Source organism: Geotrypetes seraphini, chromosome 3 (assembly GCF_902459505.1).
Source record: "Geotrypetes seraphini chromosome 3, aGeoSer1.1, whole genome shotgun sequence".
NCBI classification, from domain to species: Eukaryota; Metazoa; Chordata; class Amphibia; order Gymnophiona; family Dermophiidae; genus Geotrypetes; species Geotrypetes seraphini.
Window position 1 is genome coordinate 56,256,510 of NC_047086.1, and position 18,496 is coordinate 56,275,005.

At 41.1% G+C, this 18,496-nt stretch overlaps 1 protein-coding gene across 3 annotated transcripts in view; it reads left to right on the top strand.

The window, feature by feature from the left end:
- The window catches only part of LMBRD1 (LMBR1 domain containing 1), a 275,187-nt gene that overhangs the window by 223,128 nt on the left and 33,563 nt on the right, over positions 1-18,496 (top strand). For all 3 annotated transcript variants that reach the window (XM_033937922.1, XM_033937923.1, XM_033937921.1), the window contains 3 exons: positions 4,220-4,324; positions 6,193-6,342; positions 17,327-17,408. In XM_033937922.1, the coding sequence (XP_033793813.1) occupies positions 4,220-4,324; positions 6,193-6,342; positions 17,327-17,408 (337 nt within the window). The remainder of the gene's footprint in view (positions 1-4,219; positions 4,325-6,192; positions 6,343-17,326; positions 17,409-18,496) is intronic.

Genomic DNA, 18,496 nt, shown 5'->3' on the forward strand with positions numbered 1-18,496 from the left:
ATCACAAGAGGTTTCTCCGGTTCCATGTGATAGAGAGCCATTTTCAGTTCTCAGTGTTGACCTTTGGCTTTGCAACAGTGCCTCGCACCTTTAGCAAAGTAATGGTTGTGGCGGTGGCAGGGCAGATGCGTAGATCACCATTCAAAATGGAATGTCACCGGGCAGTGTCTCAGGCATTTCAGCTCCTGCAGCATCTGGAGTGGATTATTAACTTCAGAAAGAGCCACCTGGAACCCACTCATTGTCTGGAGTATTTGAAGGTTCTGTTCAGTGTGGAAGAGGGTCGAATTTTACTTCCATAACCATGCAAACAAGCTCAGATGCCATATCCTGGAGATTTTGGAGCTGCTAACACCTATGACTTGACATTACCTGCAGGTGCTAGGCTCCATGGTAGCAACCATAGAGGTAATTCTGTGGGCATGAGCCTATCTGCATCCCCTGCAAAGCGCAGTTAGCATGTTGATCACCTCAAAGAGTCTCTGTCCAGTTTCAGTTAGCCTGGATGGAAGAAGCAGCCCAGAATCTTCAGTGGTGGCTGCGGCCAGAGTTGTTATCCAGAGGTCTCCCTCTCCACTTAGAGGCCTGCATGATTCTGACAACAGATGCCAGTCTTTATGGCTAGGGAGGTCATTATGAGGGTCATCCAGTGCAAGAGAATTGGTTGCACTCACAGATCGCATGATCCATCAACAGATTAGAGTTGAGAGCCATTCCAGGTGTGGCTGGAAGGCAAAGCAGTCAGGATCTTCTCCGAAATGCCACAACCATGACGTATGTCAGCAGGCAAGGGGGAACCAAAAGTGCTCCACTGAAAGTGGAGGCTTAGTTGCTGTTTCACTGGGCAGAAGGCCATTTGCAGACAATCCCAGTGGCTTATTTTTAGTTGGAGTGGGCAATGGCAAGGCTGATTATCTCAGCTGCTGGACCCTGGATTCAGGGGACTGGTCCTTGTCATAGAGAGCATTCAGCTGCATTGTGAAACACTAGGGTGGCCAACTTTTTTATCTCATGGCCTCAGTGGACAACAAGAAAGCTTCTCGTTTCTTCACTCCAAGGTCAGAGCTAGGAAGCGTCAGCTTAGACCAGTGATTTCCAACCCTGTCCTGGAGGAATACCAGGCCAATCGGGTTTTCAGGCTAGCCCTAATGAATATGCATGAGAGAGATTTGCATATGATGGAAGTGATAGGCATGCAAATTTGCTTCATGCATATTCATTAGGGCTAGCCTGAAAACCCATTTGGCCTGGTGTTCCTCCAGGACAGGGTTGGGAACCACTGGCTTAGACACTCTAGTACAGTCTTGGAGAGTAAAAGGGCTCCTGTATGTGTTCTCCCCCCCCCCTTCCCCGGGCCAATGATAGGCCGGGTCCTTCACAGGATATCAACCTATCGAGGATTAGTAATCCTGGTAGCCCCAATTTAGCCACATCATCCTCAGTATGCAGATCTTGTCCGGTTGCAGCAAGACAGGACTAGGACCTAGAAAATCTGAAACACTTTGGGTTTGCGGCATGGCTGTTGATCGTGAAATCTTAGCACGAACAGGGTATTCAGATATGGTTATCACAATGCTTCTACAATCGAAGAAGCCAGGGATTGTAGTGACCTATGTGAAAGTGTGGAAACTTTTTTATCTTTAGTGTAAGGAGACGCAGTTAGAGCCCTTACGGGCTCCCATTTCTGAAGTCCTGTCCTTTTTGCAAGAAGGTCTAGAGAAAGGCCTCTCAAGGTTCAAATAGCCCATCTTTCATGTTACAGAGCTTGAGCAGACAGAAGGTCTTTGGCCTCTCATCTAGATGTGTTCAGGTTCTTGAAGGGTGTTCTCAGGTTCCGCCCTCCAGTACAGCAGCTGATCCCTATGTGGAATCTCAACATTGTGTTATGGACCCTCACTAAAGCGCCATATGAGCCTCTGTCTGAGGTGTCTATCGTGGATCTAACCATGAAGTCAGTTTTTTTAGTTGCAATCACTGGCGAGGAAGGCTTGTGAACTGCAAACATTATCTTGCAGAGAGCCTTTCCTCAGATTCATGGAAGCAAAAGTGTCTTTACACATTATGCTTTCCTTTCTGTTGAAGATAGTCTCTTCATTTCATGTCAACCAGGAAGTGCGGCTTCCTGCTTTTCAGCCCTTGGGCAAGAAAAAAACAGGACAAAGTACTGAAGTTGTTGAATGTAAGGAGAGTTCTTCATCTTGAGGTGATAAATGAGTTCCGCCTGTCAGATCACCTATTTGTCTTGACCAGTGCTAGCCATCGGGGCAGACCAGCCTCTAAAGCTTCTATTTTCCAAAGAATCCACATGGCTACTTCCTTGGCATACATTGGCTGTGGAAGCAATTGCCATTTGCCATGCAAGCTCAATCTACTAGAAGTATGGCATCTTCCTGAGTAGAGTCAAGGGCAGTGCTGCCCAACAAAATTTGGGCATCTGGAAATTTTGCTCCCCATATTTCACCCACGGAATTTTTGTCCCCCACAGTTCACCTCCAACTTTCACTGCTGTACTAAATAGTAATATCATGATCATTACTGAGCCAGCATTTACCTCTCATTTTGCCGTTGTTTGTTCATCTGAACATGCCATTGTAATCTGTGTTCACTTGGCGAATAATTTTTGGCCCATTCATAATAAGGCCACAGTGAAATTTTATTTTTTATATCTGGGGGAGGGGCATTGTCCCCCCCATCACAATGAAATTTTATTTTTCATATCTTGAAGCATGTGGGGGGCATAGTCCTCCCATCACAATAAAAATTCAATTTTTCATATTTTGGGGGGTGCGGGGGACATTGCCCCCCCATCACAATTAAATTTTATTTTTCATATCTTGGGGCTGGAGGGGACATAGTCCTCCCATCGTAATAAAATTTAATTTTTCATTTTTTTTTTGGGGGGGGAGCATTGGTAATGTTGCAAGGGGAGAATCAGATTCATCTTGAACAGTTCATCGCACTGAAATGGCTGCGATGAAACTGTCCTAGACCCTCTACTATGTTGTTGTTGGGGTTTTTTTTTGTATAAATCTTTATTAATTTTCAAATATTAACAGTGCAATACAATGAATTTAAACATAAACATTTCACAAAACGCACTTTAAATACACAAATACTATATTTTTTACTTTTATGATTTTATTACTTGATTTTAGACTTTTTCATGAAAATAAAATTTCATTGTGGGTCAAAAAATACTACAAAAAGCTGTGTAGCCATAAAAATTTACTTCAGTGGCATATTCAATGGCTTATTCAAATGAGCAAGGCCAACAAAAATGGTAATGATGATAATGCTTAATGATTATGATATGCAATTTAGTATTACAGTGAATGTTGCAGGTGAAAGTTCCCGGGAGTGAAATGTGTAGGGGCGAAATGTACCTGGAGGCAAAACTTCCTACAACAGAAATTTATAGGGTAGCCACATAGTCTACCCTCCATTCCTTTACAAAATTTTACAGAGTGGACATGGCTGCACAAATGGAAAGGGCTTTCGGGACCTCTGTGCTGGTTGTAGGCTCTTCTGTCTCGCCCTAGACTCGAGGGACTACTCTGGTACATCCCATCTATTCTGTTTGCACAGAAAGGAAAGATAGGTTCTTACCTCAATAATCCTCTTTCATGTAGAACAGCATAGAATTCCTTACGCCACGCTCTGTCAGATGTCTGTTATGGCTGAAAAGAGTATCCAGCAGCTTTGCTCGAGGCAGCCAAGGAAGAGAAAGGCATATTAGAGCTGAAATCCATATCAGCACATTTTGTTTTGCTGAGAGCTGAACAAGTGTTACTGCCACTTGTACACAGGTAGGTGGTTTCTCTCTCCACCTTATTTGTTGCCTTGTTGGGTAGTTGTTTATTAACTTTTGTTTACTTTTGCAGAGCAAATCAAACATATTTTGATAAGGGAGTTCCCCAAGCTCCCCCCCCCCCCCCATTGTTTTCATTTCCTCTCCTAGGGGTTATCACTTGCTTTGTTACAAACTGAGAAGAGTGGTTGCTGCACAGAGAGACAAGGGGGCAGAGAGAAGAAAATGATTGATATCTTTTGCAAGCAACTCGTGAGTTGAGGTGCTTAACCCATCCATAAGGAATCATGTGCTGTTCTACAGGAAAGAGGATTATCAAGGTAAGAACATAATCCTACCTTAGGAATTGCCATGCTCTCTCTTTTCAGATGATAACTTTATTTCCTTGTCAGCATGTTTGTTTCTTTTCAGGTTTTTCCTCTCGATTGTGTTCTAATCACAATTATTATTATATATATCATCTTCACTTCAATGGCAGGAATTCGAAACATGGGCATATGGTTCTTCTGGATAAGGGTATGTACAGTGTTTTGTGTTTCTTTTTTTAATATAACTTTTTTATTTATAAATATTCAATAAGTATATGAGAGAAGCAACAAATACAAGTGGCTGCATTTCTAATTGCTACAAAGCTCAGATTATACATTAGATTAAAACAGATTATCAAATACTATAAATTATAAAATATGCCAATCAAATCTAAAATTGAGAGTAATATGTATCTAAAATACTTCAACCTTTAGTAAATGATAAATGATTAGATTGTAATGCTATAATTTCTTCATATTTTCAGTAGGCACATAAGGTATTTCACCACTTGTGATATGAAACTTTTAAATTATTAAATCTGGAATAGATGGAATTGGATGACTAGAGTATAACAATTCTGTAAGTTATGGGAACAGATACAGCAAATACTTTAGAGACAGTACCCCAGATTTGAGACCAATATTGGGTTAAATTGGTACAGAAAACAAATGTGTGACAATCACCCAGTTCTGCCTATTTCCATTTCAAGTTATCAGAGCCAAATATGAACTACATCCTTCACAAATATCAACATAGTCCACAACAGAGTTAACAAAGACTAACATCTATGTTTACCCTGATGATTCTGCATATCCACATATTACTTTCATATGTGTTTCTCTTTTACAATCAACAAAATCAGCATCTATTATATATAAAATCCTTCAGGATTCAAAGCGGTTTGGGATTGATCATTACTGGAATACACAATTGGACTTACAATTAACCTCTTCAGAGTAGGAACATTTTTGGACTATATCCATTTACCCTTCTTTGCAACTTTATTGCAATCTTCTTTATTTATTATTGGACTCCTAAACTTGGAAAGCTTTCACATAAAACAGCTGATATATGCTGGCCTTGTAACAGTTCATTTTGTTATTGCGTACTTATTGTACACTGCTCAGTTTTATAATGAGTGATATATCAAAACTTAAATACCGTATTTTTTGCTCTATAAGACACACTTTTTCTTCCCCAAAAAAGTGGGTGGAAATAAGGGTGCGTCTTATGGAGAGAATACCCCTCTACCCCCCTCCCCCTCTTTTCTGAATTTATATAACACGTTACAGTTAAATCTAGAGTTATACCATAGAGAAATAAGTGTAATATACATCCATTTCTCATGTAAATGATGCATTACAGTGTTGATGGTATGAGAAGTCATTTTCAAAATACAAGATCTGTATTTAAATCTATCCATGGAGGTTAAAGATGCAAAGGAATATTGACCATCAAATCCTTTTCAAAATGTAACCATCTAGGAGGAAAAATACTAGGATCATTTAAGGACCAGTATTTAGCTTCTGAAATTTGAAAAGCTAAATGTTAAAACTAGAAATTTGGTAAGTTTATACCTCATGATGAACAAGACAATTTAAGTTTTGTAATGCAATATGTGGAGTAGAGTTATGCCGTAAAAATTTGGAAATTAAAGCATCGATTTTCATATAAGGAAAGGCAGGAAAAGAAATAGGAATCATAATAAGGATGTAATTAACCTTAGGTGCAAGAACCATTCTGATGGCTTCTGTTCTGCCCCAACAGGATAAAAACAGTGGAGACCATGAATTGAGATCTGCAGCTATTTTTAAAATAGTTTCACTATTGTATCTAAAAGTATCTTCAATGGTATTACTGTACCAAACACCAGATATTTTAATTTAAGGGGCCCTTGTTTCTAGTACTGTGTATGATGATTTTCAATAAATGACAACTATAAAACTATAATTCATAAAAGAAAGAATAATAGTCATTCTATAAAATGCACATGTGAATGCCAAAATTACTGTTATATATTTGACTGATCATTTTATAGTAATTTTGTGTTTAATTCTCTTTTCCATTTCTTCCAGTTATACAAGATTAGACGAGGCCGAACTCGTCCCCAAGCACTTCTGTTTCTCTGCATGATTCTTCTGTTGATTGTTCTACATACTAACTATATGATCTATAGTCTGGCACCTCAGTATGTAATGTATGGGAGCCAGAAATACTTAGTTCAGGTAAGATTCTCTTTGCAAGAAGATATTTGTATCTAAAGTTGCAGTGATTTCAGTTACATAAATCTAAAGATTTCTTTCAGTATGAAATCAGAGATGTGAAATACTGTTTTCATGTCTTATTTCTTTCAATCTAATCAATGTTATAGTGGTTGTTAGATTTTGGGGTTTTTGTTTGTGTTAAGAGTTGCTAACAGTGTCTCAACTCATTGTTCTCTGTCAACAGGCTTGTTGAAATCAGACCTGCTATTGTGTGGTCTCATTTGACAACACCAACAAAGATTTGTGCTGTTCTAATTGAAAACCCAAGGTGGTTTTACATATTTGTATGGTAGTTACTGCATAGCCTCCGCCTTAGATATCTTCGGTCTGCTTCTGATTGAACTACTGCATGAATTCAGTTTTTGCTCACAGTATATTTCTTCTATTTTCCACTTGCCACTCAGGTTTTTCTCTCTTATGCATTTGCCTTCCCATCAAGCTTTGTTCTGTCTACTCCAACAAAAAAAACCTGACTTTTTTTCACATCTTCTTCCTCTTTACCCCCCCCCACCTCAAATAAAAAATGAGTTTCCAATAACAGACCTCATCAATGGGTTTAAAAGATTCAAATGTGAGAGGAATCCTGTAGTATCTGATAAAATTGCCTAGAATCTGACCATTATGTCACTGACTGCCTCTGTTAGGTACAGATGCCAGTGAAAGCCTCACAGTTCAGGGCCTACAAGATGGAGGCTGTAGTGTCCCCCCTGCTCCCCACCCACACATAAAGATACACATAAGCATGTATACATCATTGAGTTTGACTATAAATAAATCAAAATCAACTCAGAGCAGAAGCTAATCCACACCTAAGAGTGAATCTTCATTGGTACTTCTCTCCTTAGTGTGATTCCCTAGAAAACCCATCCATCAAAGAGATTGGATCCCACAGCAGTGCACCGCTTAGATAGCTATTATAAGCGGTATATCAAATTTTAATAAACTTGGAAACTTGACATCAATGATAGAGAACTATTGACATAGACAGCATCCTTCAGTCAGTCATTACTGAAACCTATTATGAGGACAACGATGCCACCACAAATGGTACCCTTACAATCAGCAGTACCGTTCCCATTGCAATCCAGCTCAGTTGGCACCAAAGCACTCTGAATAAGGACTGCAGATCTGATGGCTTCTTGCACAGTCTCTCTTGTGACCCAGCAAGGTATGGCAACATCTGTGACTGACTTAAAAAAAGTTTTCTATGATTTGCCTTTCCTGGTTTTGATGGTAATAATAATAATCAGTTTATATACCGCAAGGCCGTAAAGTTCTATGCGGTTTACAATAGTTTAAAAAAAAATAAACAATAAAAGAAGTTGAATAGAACTAAAAAAGTTAAAAGCCAATAATTAGAGACACTAAAATGATCAAAATAGTGCATAATAAAATTTTTACGAATTAGCTGCCTAAATACTTTGAAACAGATGTCTCCTAAATTCTCCATAGGTGTCAGTAAGCAAAAGCAATTGTTCTAAATCCTTACCCCATAACGCTGCTTGATATGAAAAAAGATTTTGATGATGTTTTTTTTTTAATTTACATCCTCTAACAGGCGGAAAAACAAAATTCAGATGTGAGTTTCTCTTATGTCTGTTGGTTGCAAAAGAGAAAAGCTCAATTATATATTTGTGAGATCAGCATTGACGGTTTTTCATAGCCTGCTGCAACTCCTTTTGTGTGAATTTGTCAGTCTGACACCTTACTTCAACATTATCCTCTCTTCCTATTACCCTGATGTAACCAGCATATGCTGAAGCATTCAGAACAGCACCATAGAAATAATCTAATAATCTGATGGAAGGATATTTAAACCTCTCTCTTTCTCTGTAAAAAAATTAGGACACCAACATGAAATATTCAGTTCTTTCTAAATATTCACATATTGATGTCAAATCTTTTTTCTTTTTTTAATCTCTAGAAAAGAAAGTGATGTAATTGCAGATAAACAACAAAAATTTTCCTTGATTTACTCATGAAACAAAAGATATCCACAAAAAGGTGAGGAGTAAATTAGGACACCCTAATAGCTAGTATTACCTCCTTTGGCTGAAATAGCTGCAGTGAGACACTTCTTGTAGCCATCTACCAATCTCTGACATCAGTCTGAGGAAAGTTTAGCCCACTCCTAAATGCAGAATTTTTTCAGCTGTGAGATGTTTGAGGGGTTTCTTGCATGTACAGCCCATTTCAAATCACCCCAAATCATCGCAATGGGATTAAAATCAGGGCTTTGACTCGACCACTCCAGGACTCTCAATTTCTTAGTTTTCACCCAGTCTTTGGTGGATTTACTGGTATGTTTTAGGTCATTGTCGTGTTGCAGGGTCCAGTTCCGCTTCAGCTTTAATTTTTTAATAGATGGTCTCACATGTTCTTCAAGCATCCTCTGATACATGGTGGATTCTATGATGGTGAGCTGGCCAGGTCCTGCTGCAGCAAAGCATCCCCAAACCATGACACTTCCACCTCTATGATTGACAGTTGGTATGAGCTTCTTTTCCTGAAATGCTGTACGCCAAACATGTCCTCTCTTCTGGTGTCCAAATAACTCAATTTTAGACTCATCTTTCCATAGAACACTATTCCAGAAGTCCTTGTGTTTGTCTTCGTTCTCTCTGGCAAACTTCAGTCTGGTTTGATGTTTTTCTTAGAGAGCAAAGGTTTCCTCCTTACACACCTCCCATGCAAGTTAAATTTGTGCAGCCTCTTTCTGATTGTAGAGGCATGCACTTTCACATCAACAGTAGCAAGAGCCTGCTGTAAGTCCCATAATGATATTTTAGAGTTTTTGGAGACTTCTTTTAGCATCTTGCGGTCTGATCTGAGGGTCAACATGCTTGGACAGCCAGACCTGGGCATGTTGGCAGTTGTTTGGAAAGTCCTCCACTTGTACACTATTTTCAGGACCATGGAATGGCTAATATCAAATTCTTTCTAAGTCTTTTTAGATCCCTTACCAGACTTATAAACCGCTACAGTCTTTCTGAAGGCCTGAAACAGCTCTTTGATCTCACCATGGTGTTCACTCTCACTGCAGCAGTCATGAGCACACCAAACTAAATGTCTGAGGTTTAAGTAGGGTAAACCTCCTTCAAAATGCTGAGTAACGATGTTCTAATCATGTGCACCTGATGTGATATACCTGTGTGTGATTTGAGCCACTTTAAGTGGGAGGATATATGGGGGTGTCCTAATTTATTCCTCAGTTAGAATAATATATTTTTGTGGATATCTTTTGTTTCATGATTAAATCAAGGAAAAGTTTTGTAGTTTACCTGCAATTACATCACTTTCTTTCCAGAGATTAAAAAAAAAAAGATTTGTCATCAATATGTTAACATTTCATAAGAAAGAACTGAATATTTCATGGGGTGTCCTAATTTTTTCCACATGAATGTATATCTTATATGTGGTTCAGGACTCATCCTTTGCTTTGGGATCTCCATATTAAGATTGCTTCTGGTGTTAATTATCTGAGTTGTTGAATGAGGAGCTGATAGGGCTGCTTTTAGATCCTTTTTCTATTGCTAGCAGGTTTGTAGGCAGATTTATAGTGTAATAAACTAATTAGTGAAGATAAACATCTGTCACATAGACACCTCGTGTCTAGGATTACACCACTGCAGCCGAGTTACGCCCTATGCCTTCTTAAACGAGTAAAGACAGATCCAAAATATCTAAAATAGATATTATTATAAAGATAGAAAAATATATTCACATCTAGCCAGCAGTAAATAACAAATAATTATTCACAATATCTCTGAATACATATATGTAAATATCAGCACACAATTAGTACACAGTAATCACTAAGTAATTTAGTAAATATATGATTAATTCTTACACAAAATATACTTCCTTACAATACTGATTCCTGAAATTAGCAGCAATTTATTAGAGCTTATCACCTAACGTTCCCGTCCATACAAAACTAGAGTCTATCTAACCCAGCAAGACTGTAAAAGATAATTCCAGTCTCGCCACTGGATAGAGCCTGGTTTCTAGCAGGATCCGGGATGTCACTGCTTGCATTGACAGACTCATCAAGCCCCGAGACCACTTCCCCATGGTTCTAATCCACGTCGGAACCAACGACACCGCAAGGAGCAGCCCGGACAGCATACCTGAAGACTTCAGGGCCCTGGGGGAGAAGCTGAGGAGGATGGATGCGCAGGTAGTCTTCTCCTCGATTCTCCCAGTGAGGGGCAAGGGCAGAGCCAGAGAGGATCGAATACAAAGGGCGAACGACTGGCTGCGAGGATGGTGCAAGGAGATGAACTTCGGATTTCTGCACCATGGAGAAGCATTGCAAGGACTACAGGGACACGACGGGCTACACCTAACCAGAAGAGGGAAGAATGTCCTTGGACACCACCTAGCCCACCTACTCCACAGGGCTTTAAACTAGGTAAGTCGGGGGAGGGTACAGGCACAAACAACATACCAGGCGAACTAAAATGCCAATACATTTATGAGGCTGAGGAAAGTAGACACCGAAATTCTGGGTCAGGGGTGAGTGCACACACTTTTGAGTCGGGAGTAGGGTCACATCATATTTATGGGTCACATTGTAATTCCGGGTCTAGGGGGAGTACACACTGTAGTTCTGGGTATATGGGGAGTACACATTGTGGTTCTGAGCCTCAGGAAAGCACAAATAACACAAACAATGCTAAAGGTGTTCAAATAGCTCAAACAGGAATATCCCCACTGAGACATAACAAAAATATAACATGGAGAGCTATGTACGTCAACGCACACAGTTTAGGAAACAAGATCCTGGAATTGGAAACAGAAATAAGGAATGCCGACCTGGATGTGGTGGCGATATCCGAAACCTGGCTCACAGACTCCCACGGGTGGGACATGGTCATACCGGGTTACAACTTGCTTCGCCGGGACAGAGAGGGTAGGAAGGGAGGGGGTGTAGCATTATATACTAAAGATGACATTAAGGTCATGAGAATCTCAGATGTCCAGTATACTGGGGAATCCCTTTGGGTTAATTTGGCCAGGGGAAGGACAAATGCTTGTATCTTGGCGTAATTTACAGACCCCCAAGACAACAGGATGACCTGGATATGGAAATAATCGAAGATATAGAAAATATCACCTTGCGTGGGGACACAGTATTGCTAGGTGACTTCAACATGCCTGATGTGGATTGGGTTACACTTACCTCTGCTTCCGGCAGCAGCAGGAGGCTATTAAACTCTATGAAAGGAGCAAGCCTCAGGCAACTGGTGTTGGAACCGACAAGGGATCAGGCAATACTGGACCTGATACTTACCAATGGAGAAAGTGTCACAGAGGTCTCGGTGGGCGATACATTGGCCTCCAGTGACCAAAACATGGTATAGTTCAATATCAGGAAAGGTTTCACTAAATCTACTACACTAACCAAAGTCCTCAAATTCAAGGACACAAATTTCAAAGAAATGGGAGACTTCGTTCACCAGGCGCTACAAAGCCAAGAAGAAACCGATAACGTGGAAGACATGTGGTCGACTTTGAAAGCAACCATACAAGAAGCAACAAACCGCTATGTAAAATCAGTAAGTAAACGGCGAAGGAACAATAAGCCACAGTGGTTTACTGCGGAGATCTCAGACCTGATCAAGGAGAAGAAAAAAGCATTCATCTCTTACAAACAATCAGGGAAGCAGGACTCTAGAGCAGACTACCTGGCCAAATCAAAAGCCGTCAAAACAGCAGTCAGGGAGGCTAAATTCCTCATGGAGGAGTCTCTAGCAAAGAACATCCAGAAGGGAGATAAATCCTTCTTCAGGTATATCAGTGATAGAAGAAAAAACTCAGGCGGGATTGTACGTCTTAGGAAACCAGACGGAGACTATGTGGAAAAGGATTCGGAAAAAGCCCAACTATTAAATGAATACTTCTGCTCAGTCTTCACCCGAGAAGCGCCAGGGCTCGGCCCTCAGCTACAGACAAGGGTTGGCTCAGTTGACCCGTTTAGTAACTTTGAGTTTACGCCCAGCAGTGTCTACGGTGAGCTGTCAAAGCTCAAGGTTAACAAAGCAATGGGGCCGGACAACCTGCACCCCAGGGTTCTTAGGGAGCTGAGTGATGTATTGGCGGAGCCACTGTCCGCGCTCTTCAACCTCTCCCTTAGTACAGGCAGCGTCCCGTTGGACTGGAGGACGGCTAACGTCATTCCACTCCACAAGAAAGGCTCAAAGATGGAGACAGCAAACTACAAACCAGTGAGTCTAACATCGATAGTGAGCAAACTAATAGAAACTCTAATCAAACGCCAATTAGATAAGATCCTGGATGAGGAGAATCTACGGGATCCCCGACAACATGGATTTACTAAGAGGAGATCCTGCCAATCCAACCTGATCAGCTTCTTTGACTGGGTAACGGGGAAGCTGGATATTGGGGAGTCCCTGGACATCGTGTACCTGGACTTTAGCAAAGCATTCGATAGCATACCACACCGCAGGTTACTGAGCAAGATGAGTTCTATAGGATTAGGTAACACATTGACGAAATGGGTTGGGAGCTGGCTTGGAGGTAGGCTCCAAAGGGTGGTGGTGAACGGCACCCCCTCCGAAATGATGGAGGTGATTAGTGGAGTACCACAGGGCTCAGTCTTGGGCCCAATCCTATTCAACATCTTTATAAGAGACTTGGCAGAAGGGCTTCGGGTTAAAATAACATTATTCGCCGATGACGCCAAACTGAGTAATGTAGTGGGCAAATGCACAACAGACGAAGATTCAGTGCCCGACAACATGATGCACGACCTACTCCTACTGGAGCGATGGTCTAGGACATGGCAACTCAACTTCAATGCCAAAAAATGCAAAGTTATGCACCTGGGCAGCCAGAATCCATGCAAGTCTTATACCCTTAATGGCGAGATCCTAGCAAAAACGGTAGCAGAACGAGACTTGGGGGTAATCGTCAGTGAGGACATGAAGTTGCCAATCAAGTGGAGCAGGCTTCGTCCAAGGCAAGACAAATCATGACTGCATACGAAGGGGTTTCGTCAGTCGTAAGGCGGAAGTCATTATGCCATTGTATAGATCCATGGTGAGGCTCCACCTGGAATACTGTGTGCAATTCTGGAGGCCGCATTATCGCAAGGATGTGCTGAGACTGGAGTCGGTGCAAAGAATGGCCACCCGGATGGTCTCGGGACTCAAGGATCTACCATACGAAAAACGGCTTGACAAATTACAGCTATACTCGCTCGAGGAGCGCAGAGAGAGGGGGGACATGATCGAGACGTTCAAGTATCTTACGGGCCGCATCGAGGCGGAGGAAGATATCTTCTTTTTCAAGGCTCCCACGACAACAAGAGGGCATCCGTTGAAAATCAGGGGCGGGAAACTACGAGGTGACACCAGGAAATTCTTTTTCACTGAAAGAGTGGTTGATCGCTGGAATAGTCTTCCACTACAGGTGATTGAGGCCAGCAGCATGCCTGATTTTAAGGCCAAATGGGATCGGCACATGGGATCTATTCACAGGGCAAAGGTAGGGGAGGGACATTAAGGTGGGCAGACTAGATGGGCTGTGGGCCCTTATCTGCCATCTATTTCTATGTTTCTATGTTTCGTCTGGTCAGACAAGGTCATTTATCACTGGTGTAGCTGAAATAGATATTGCCAAAGTCCCTTTTTGTAATGTAAACCAGAGCACTTTCAGATACGTCCAAAAGACAGTTCTGCGTCTTCACTCTCATCCGAGAGCCGGTCACAATAGGGAACCTTTTATCGGTTCTTATTGTAAAACAGTGCAATGTAAAGAGAAACACAAGTTTAGATCCGAGTTCACCCAAATCCAAAATTTTCTAATTCTGAGAAAGCACCTCAATCCTTAGATTGTGTCAGATGACCCTCGAGGACCAATCAAAGCAGAACTAATAGAATTAATAGACTTCTTCTTGTGCAGAGGCCTTGGTAGACGAGCCACAGATAAGAGTACAAAGCACAGTTCATAAAGTATCACTCCTCCATGTTCACAAAGGAGATGGACATGCTGAGAAAAAATGTCCTTGACTGTACACACACAGTTCTTGTAAACACATCCAGAATGATTCAGGGCAGCAAAGATGGTTCATGACTTGCTTGACATAAGTCTGAGTCCTTACCATAGGTGAAGCAGGAATCACCCCTACAGGTTTAAACTAATCCAGTTCACTCAAAAGATGATGAAGGAGATTCCTTCCCTTCTCTTGGAAGACAAAAAGCATATCATCTACATTTTGGCTTTCTGCAGTGTATAGATGCTCCAAAGAAAAAACATGAGGCTTGATGGAAAAAGGGCAAGCAATAGGATGCTATAATAACCAGGGTACAAATTGAAAGGATATGCTGAAAGGCCAAAAACATGAAGGAATGACAGTATTCATATGTAGATGAAATAACAATTGAGAATCCATGATGACTCAAAGACTGAGGGGAGAGTGTGGTGCAGTGGTTAAAGCTGTAACCTCAGCACCCTGAGGTTGTGGGTTTAAACCCATGCTGCTCCTTGTGACCCTGGACAAGTCACTTAATCCCCCCCATTGTCCTAGGTACATTAGACAGATTGTGAGCCTGCCAGGAAAAACAGGGAAATATCTTAGTACCTCAATAAATTCATATAAACCGTTCTAAGCTCCTATGGGAAAACAATATAGAAAATTGAATAAATCAATACCTGAAAGTATGCCTCCCTGCAGGGTAGGATCTGCAGATATCTGAAAGAGTTAACTTGTTATCCAGCACGCAGTTGTTTTTATGGGATTAAGAAGGAGAATATTAGTATTATTGGCTAACTTTTGGCCCACCTACTGGAATGTCTTTAGCCCTTCCTCCTAAATTCACGACTTTTTGGCTAGACAGTTAGGTGTTTGGCTAAAACACAGATGTCCCAGAATTTTAGCCCAAGTGATTTATGTGGTTAACTGCAAAGTTAACTGTATAAAGAATTTTGAATATCAAATTCTTTGTGCGATTTACACCAGGTATTAAAAATTAATTTAAAGGTAGCTGTGTTGCTTTCTGGTATGATGCTATCAGGGAAGAAGAGGTTGGAAAGTGTTAATCATAACCTGTTAACTGTATACTATGTATGTCTAACCTATATAACCCGTTCTGAGCTCTTTGGGGAAAATGGGATAGAAAACAAATTTAATTAATTAAACCTTATTTATTTTGACTGCACTGTCTCCCAGTTAAGTCATTTTTCAATACAAATTGATGGTGAGTACTGAGTTTAGAAATTTGTCAATTCCAGAAAGTGATGATACACATGTACAATGGAGAAAGTGTGTGTGTATGACAATTAAGTTCTCACACTCATCCTAGAAATAATGCTACATACCTCATTGCTGAATATCACTATGGTCATCTTCAAAGTACTCCCCTTGGGAAACTGTGCTCTGATGCCAGCGCCTAGTTCACCCTTCAAAGCAATTTTGAAACTCTTTTTCTGGAATGCCCATCAGAGTTGTCGTCATAGTACCCTTGATGTCCTGTATATCATCAAAATGTCTTCCTTTCAATATTTCCTTTATCTTTGGATAAAGAAAAAAATCATTGGTGGCCAGAACAGGTGAGTAGGTAGGGTGTTACAATACAATTGTTTGCTTTCTGTCTAAAAATTCCTAACAGACAGCATTTGAGCTGGTGCATTGTTTTGATGCAAGAGCCATGAGTTGTTGGCAAAAAGTTCAGGTCGTTTTCATCTAACTTTCATGCAGCCTTTTCAGCACTTTAAAATAGTAAACGTAGTTAATTGCTTGTACAGTTGGTACAAATTCATAAAGAACAATCCCTCATATCAAAAAAGATTATCGACATCATTTTGATTCTTAATTTGGACTGGCGGAACTTTTTGGTCGTGGAAAATTGGCTGACTTCCATTGTGCACTTTGACACTTTGTTTCAGGTATTGATTGGTACACCTGTGTTTCATCACCAGTGATAACATGGCCCAAACATTGTCTTGCCTCGCCAAAAATTCTTGGGAAATTTGACTCTCCTTTGCTTTTGTTCATCAGTGAGCTCCTTTGGGACCTTTTTTGCACACACCTTTCTTATGACAAGATTTTCAATTAAGATTTTCCTGTTTCTCTATCGATGCTTACTTGGTCTGCTATGCTTCTCACAGTCAGCTGACAATTTTGATGCACAATTTCACAAATATTTGCAATGTTTTTGTCAGTTCTGCTCGTTACTGGCTGCCCTGACCTTTCTTCATCATTGATGCTTTTTCTCCCCTCAGAAAAATGTTTAATCCATTTGTACACTGCTGTTTCCTTCATGGCATTATCCCTATAAACTTGGAATAACAATAACATATCCCTGATTTCACTTCCATTCTTGCCAAGTTTAACAAGATATTTAATGTTTATTTCTCTGATTCAAGCTCTGACATTCTTGCGACGCCAAACAAAAATATGCAACAACAATAATGAACACCACTCAGCAAGACACCACAACACGTCGACACAAGTTTATGAAACCTTACTGAGTTGTTTGTACAGCGCTGCCAACATAAGCTAACGGAAGCAGCTTTGTGAATTTAATTGTCATTGTTTCACAGCTGTGTTTGTGTCGACGTGTAGCGGTGTCTTGCTGTGTGGTGGTCATTGTTGCTGTTGCGTGTTTTTGTATGCCGTTGCATTGTGGTGTTGCATTTTTTGTGTACATCGTTTTTGTTTATTTATTTTAGAGTGGAAGGACCAGAATGCTGGAACTGGTTACCATTGGAGCAGGAACTATAGTCAATCCTGTCAGGAGAGGGTTAAAAGCAATTTATTTGCTCAGGCCTATGATTGATTTTCAATGTGTAAAATGACTATTAGAAAGAAAATGAGAAAATTTTCTCTTGCGATAGCTGTTCAAACAACTCTTTAAATAAATTAATGCAGATTTAGAGCTTAATTTTTAGGATGTCATCTGTTCATTTTTTCTGTTAGAGCAATGAAACACTTGAGTATGCTCACCTGAGGAACTCTACAACTTCCATATCCAGGATCTGTGATGCAGTTGCTCCGGAAGGTAAATCTATATAGGTTTTAAAAATTAGTATAGATTTTATTATTTGTAATATGGTTTTTACATATACTGATTCAAAATTCTTCAATACATGAAACTGATGGGATAAATAGAATATTGTGTAAAAACTATATGTATTTGATTGAATTATGTTTTAAATTTGAGTGTCTCTTCCTCCTCCTCCTCCTTTAGTCTTGATTTTCTCAGCTTTTCCCAACTCAGAGTAGAGAATGACACAGGGACAAATTTGTCCCTGTCCCTGCAGGAACTCAATCTTCCCATTATCCCAGGACAAGCAGGCAGCATATTCTCACATGTGGGTGACGTCATCTACGGAGCCCCAGTGCGGACAGCTTTTCAAGCAAACTTGATTGAAGTTTCAAGTTTGCTATGCTGCACCACGCATGTGCATGCCTTCTTGCCCACTAGAGGGCGCATTCCCACCTCGTGGTCCTCAGTTATGTTTTTTCTGCGGAGCCAGAAGCCCTGTTCGTTTTGTGCTCCGTGCATTTTGGCCTTCTGTCACCGCGACTGATTGTTTTCTCTCGGTCGCTGTGCTTTATTTGTTATTTTCTTCGTCGCGTGTACATACTCGTAAAAAAAAAAATATATAAGTTTTCGTTCGGCTCCGGGGGCTCCCGGGAGCCGCGGCCGCAGGACCTCGTTCGTTCCCGGCCGGTTCTTTGATTCATGTCCCGCCCTTTGACGGGCTTTAAAAAATGCACCCGGTGTGATCGGTTGCTTTCTATTACCGATCCCCACCGGTGGTGCTTGCTTTGCCTGGGCGCCGAGCACCCGACTGATTCTTGTACTCGGTGCTCTACTTTCCAGCCGAGAGCTCTCCGCCGCCGTCGCGCTCGAATGGCGGAGCTCTTTGCTGTGGACCCCGCGGCGGGGAAGGCCTCGACGTCGGCCTCGGCTTCGGCCTCGACTCCCTCGGTTCCGGTGTCTTCGGTTCTGGAATATTTGTTGCATTTGTCCAAATTTGGGCTGAAGACGACTTCCATTCGGGTGCATCTTAGTGCTATTGCTGCTTTCCATCGGCATCTTGAGGGTCGGTCTCTCTCTCTTCATCCTCTGGTGACTCGTTT